The sequence below is a fragment of the Protopterus annectens genome, chromosome 5.part0 (assembly GCF_019279795.1).
Source record: "Protopterus annectens isolate FY-2018-M chromosome 5.part0, PAN1.0, whole genome shotgun sequence".
Classification (NCBI taxonomy): domain Eukaryota; kingdom Metazoa; phylum Chordata; order Ceratodontiformes; family Protopteridae; genus Protopterus; species Protopterus annectens.
In genome coordinates this window covers 1,767,222,887-1,767,224,686 of record NC_056735.1, presented here as the reverse complement: position 1 = coordinate 1,767,224,686, position 1,800 = coordinate 1,767,222,887, and the positions used below count along the sequence as shown (strand labels likewise).

The 1,800-nt window shown below is 38.1% G+C and overlaps 1 protein-coding gene across 1 annotated transcript; it reads left to right on the top strand.

The window, feature by feature from the left end:
* Positions 1-694: 694 nt before the first annotated feature.
* On the top strand, positions 695-1,161 carry LOC122802104 (glutaredoxin-related protein 5, mitochondrial-like). The gene has a single exon (XM_044071795.1). It carries the CDS (start codon positions 695-697, stop codon positions 1,157-1,159), a length of 465 nt encoding a protein of 154 aa, XP_043927730.1. The 3' UTR covers positions 1,160-1,161.
* Positions 1,162-1,800: the final 639 nt, after the last annotated feature.

Genomic DNA, 1,800 nt, shown 5'->3' with positions numbered 1-1,800 from the left:
GCTCCAAATACCTTCTTTGCATTGTCTCCAGTAAATTCCAACATTCCAGCCACATCTTGCCTATTTTCTATAACCCTACTTGCAGTCATCCCTATTTGCAAAATCTCCTTTCTCCATTCATGTGCTGATTAAACTCCAAGATTTTTTTCTGCTACTTTATGATGATGTTATTCCCCTTAAAAACCTGTATCCAAAATCCTGTTCTCTCCTTATTGCTTGAACTCCTGCCCTGTTTTGTTATTATTCCTTTCCACTTTTATTTATAACCTTCTGCTTATGTTATGTATACGAGTCTTGATGGCATAACTGTAACATATCCTTTCAAATCAGGTAATTCACTTTGTTCTATATGGAGAATGAACTTATCTACTTAACCTCTTGCCCTCCCTAACAAATAATTATATGCCAACAACTCTGCGCAAGACCAGTCATGAAATCATCATCACCAGTCACGCTATCAAATTACTAAAATTAATTGCAGACCTCCGGTAGTTCTGTTTCACCCATTTAAAATACATAGTCAAATAGTTGCCTTAGAGACCTATAGTACTGACGCGGCGACTGACCAATCCTTATTTAGACTAGGGCAAGGTGGTCCCTCACGCGTTAAGTAAGTTGGCAAGTAGATTGTAGTAGAGTGGAGCCCCACATCAATTTTGGGTAAAGTTATTAAACGTTACGACATCTTCAAGCAATGACAAGTTTGCATAGATTGTCCTTGGGCATTCTTCATCCTGTTTTGTTTAGGTCTGAAAACGTGTTTTCTGTTCCTTTGCGAATTTGGCGGTTGCTGGCTTCAGAAATGGGTTATCGAGATCATCTGGAGTCTTTGGTGAAGAAAGATAAAGTAGTTGTATTTATGAAAGGCACCTCTGACCAGCCTATTTGTGGTTTTAGTAATGCTGTGGTACAGATTCTCCGTATGCACGGGGTAGAGGGTTATGCAGCTTACAACGTTTTGGAGGATCAAGATTTAAGGCAAGGTGCTAAAGACTACTCAAACTGGCCGACTATTCCTCAAGTTTACTTCAATGGCGAATTTGTTGGGGGCTGTGATATTCTCCTGCAGATGCATCAGAACGGAGATCTGGTTGAAGAACTTAAGAAACTGGGAATCAAATCTGCACTTTTAGAAGCTGAAAAGGGCACTAAACAGTAGAATCATCAGATTTTGAAGGCTAATGTTTGTATAGATGTATATATAATGTATGCATTTTATAAAGTGTGTGACAACTGCCAACAAAGCCTTATTTTTCAAGAAGACAGCTACACTGTTACGGTCTAATGGCACTAAACCTTTAACCAAATATCTATGTTGCTAGTGTTGTGAAAAGTCTGTTGTATAGTGTTGGTTTGACTAAAATTCTGTCTCGTGTTTCTAAAGTAAATTATTCAAGATGTGCGTAATGCCCAGTGTACATCGTGGAAGTGTTTGGGAGAGCTTACATTACCGCCTGGTATTCAAACTGACTGCATGGTGGCAGTTGCTGTTCTATCCCAGTTGTGTTCGAGTGGGAATACAGAGTTGTTTGTAAGCAGTGAATGTTGGATTAAATTAATTTATAGGGGAAAGATTTGAGCACAAAATTACTAGTGTGCATGCCTTGCAGTTGTATACCACTAACGAATAAGGTAGTAACTTTAGCCTTAATGTCACGGGATTAGCTTGACTAATATTAAAGCATAATTCAAAGACTTTAATAGTAATTGTTTTACCTTCAAAATGGCCAGTAGATTGCTTCCTGTTTATGTATTGTATCCGTTTATTCACATTTCTGAAACACTAGCCTTTTTATGTAA

What these genes read in the sequence shown, in the direction of transcription:
- LOC122802104 (XM_044071795.1), top strand. Translation starts at nt 695, where the DNA reads ATGACAAGTTTGCATAGATTGTCCTTGGGCATTCTTCATCCTGTTTTG.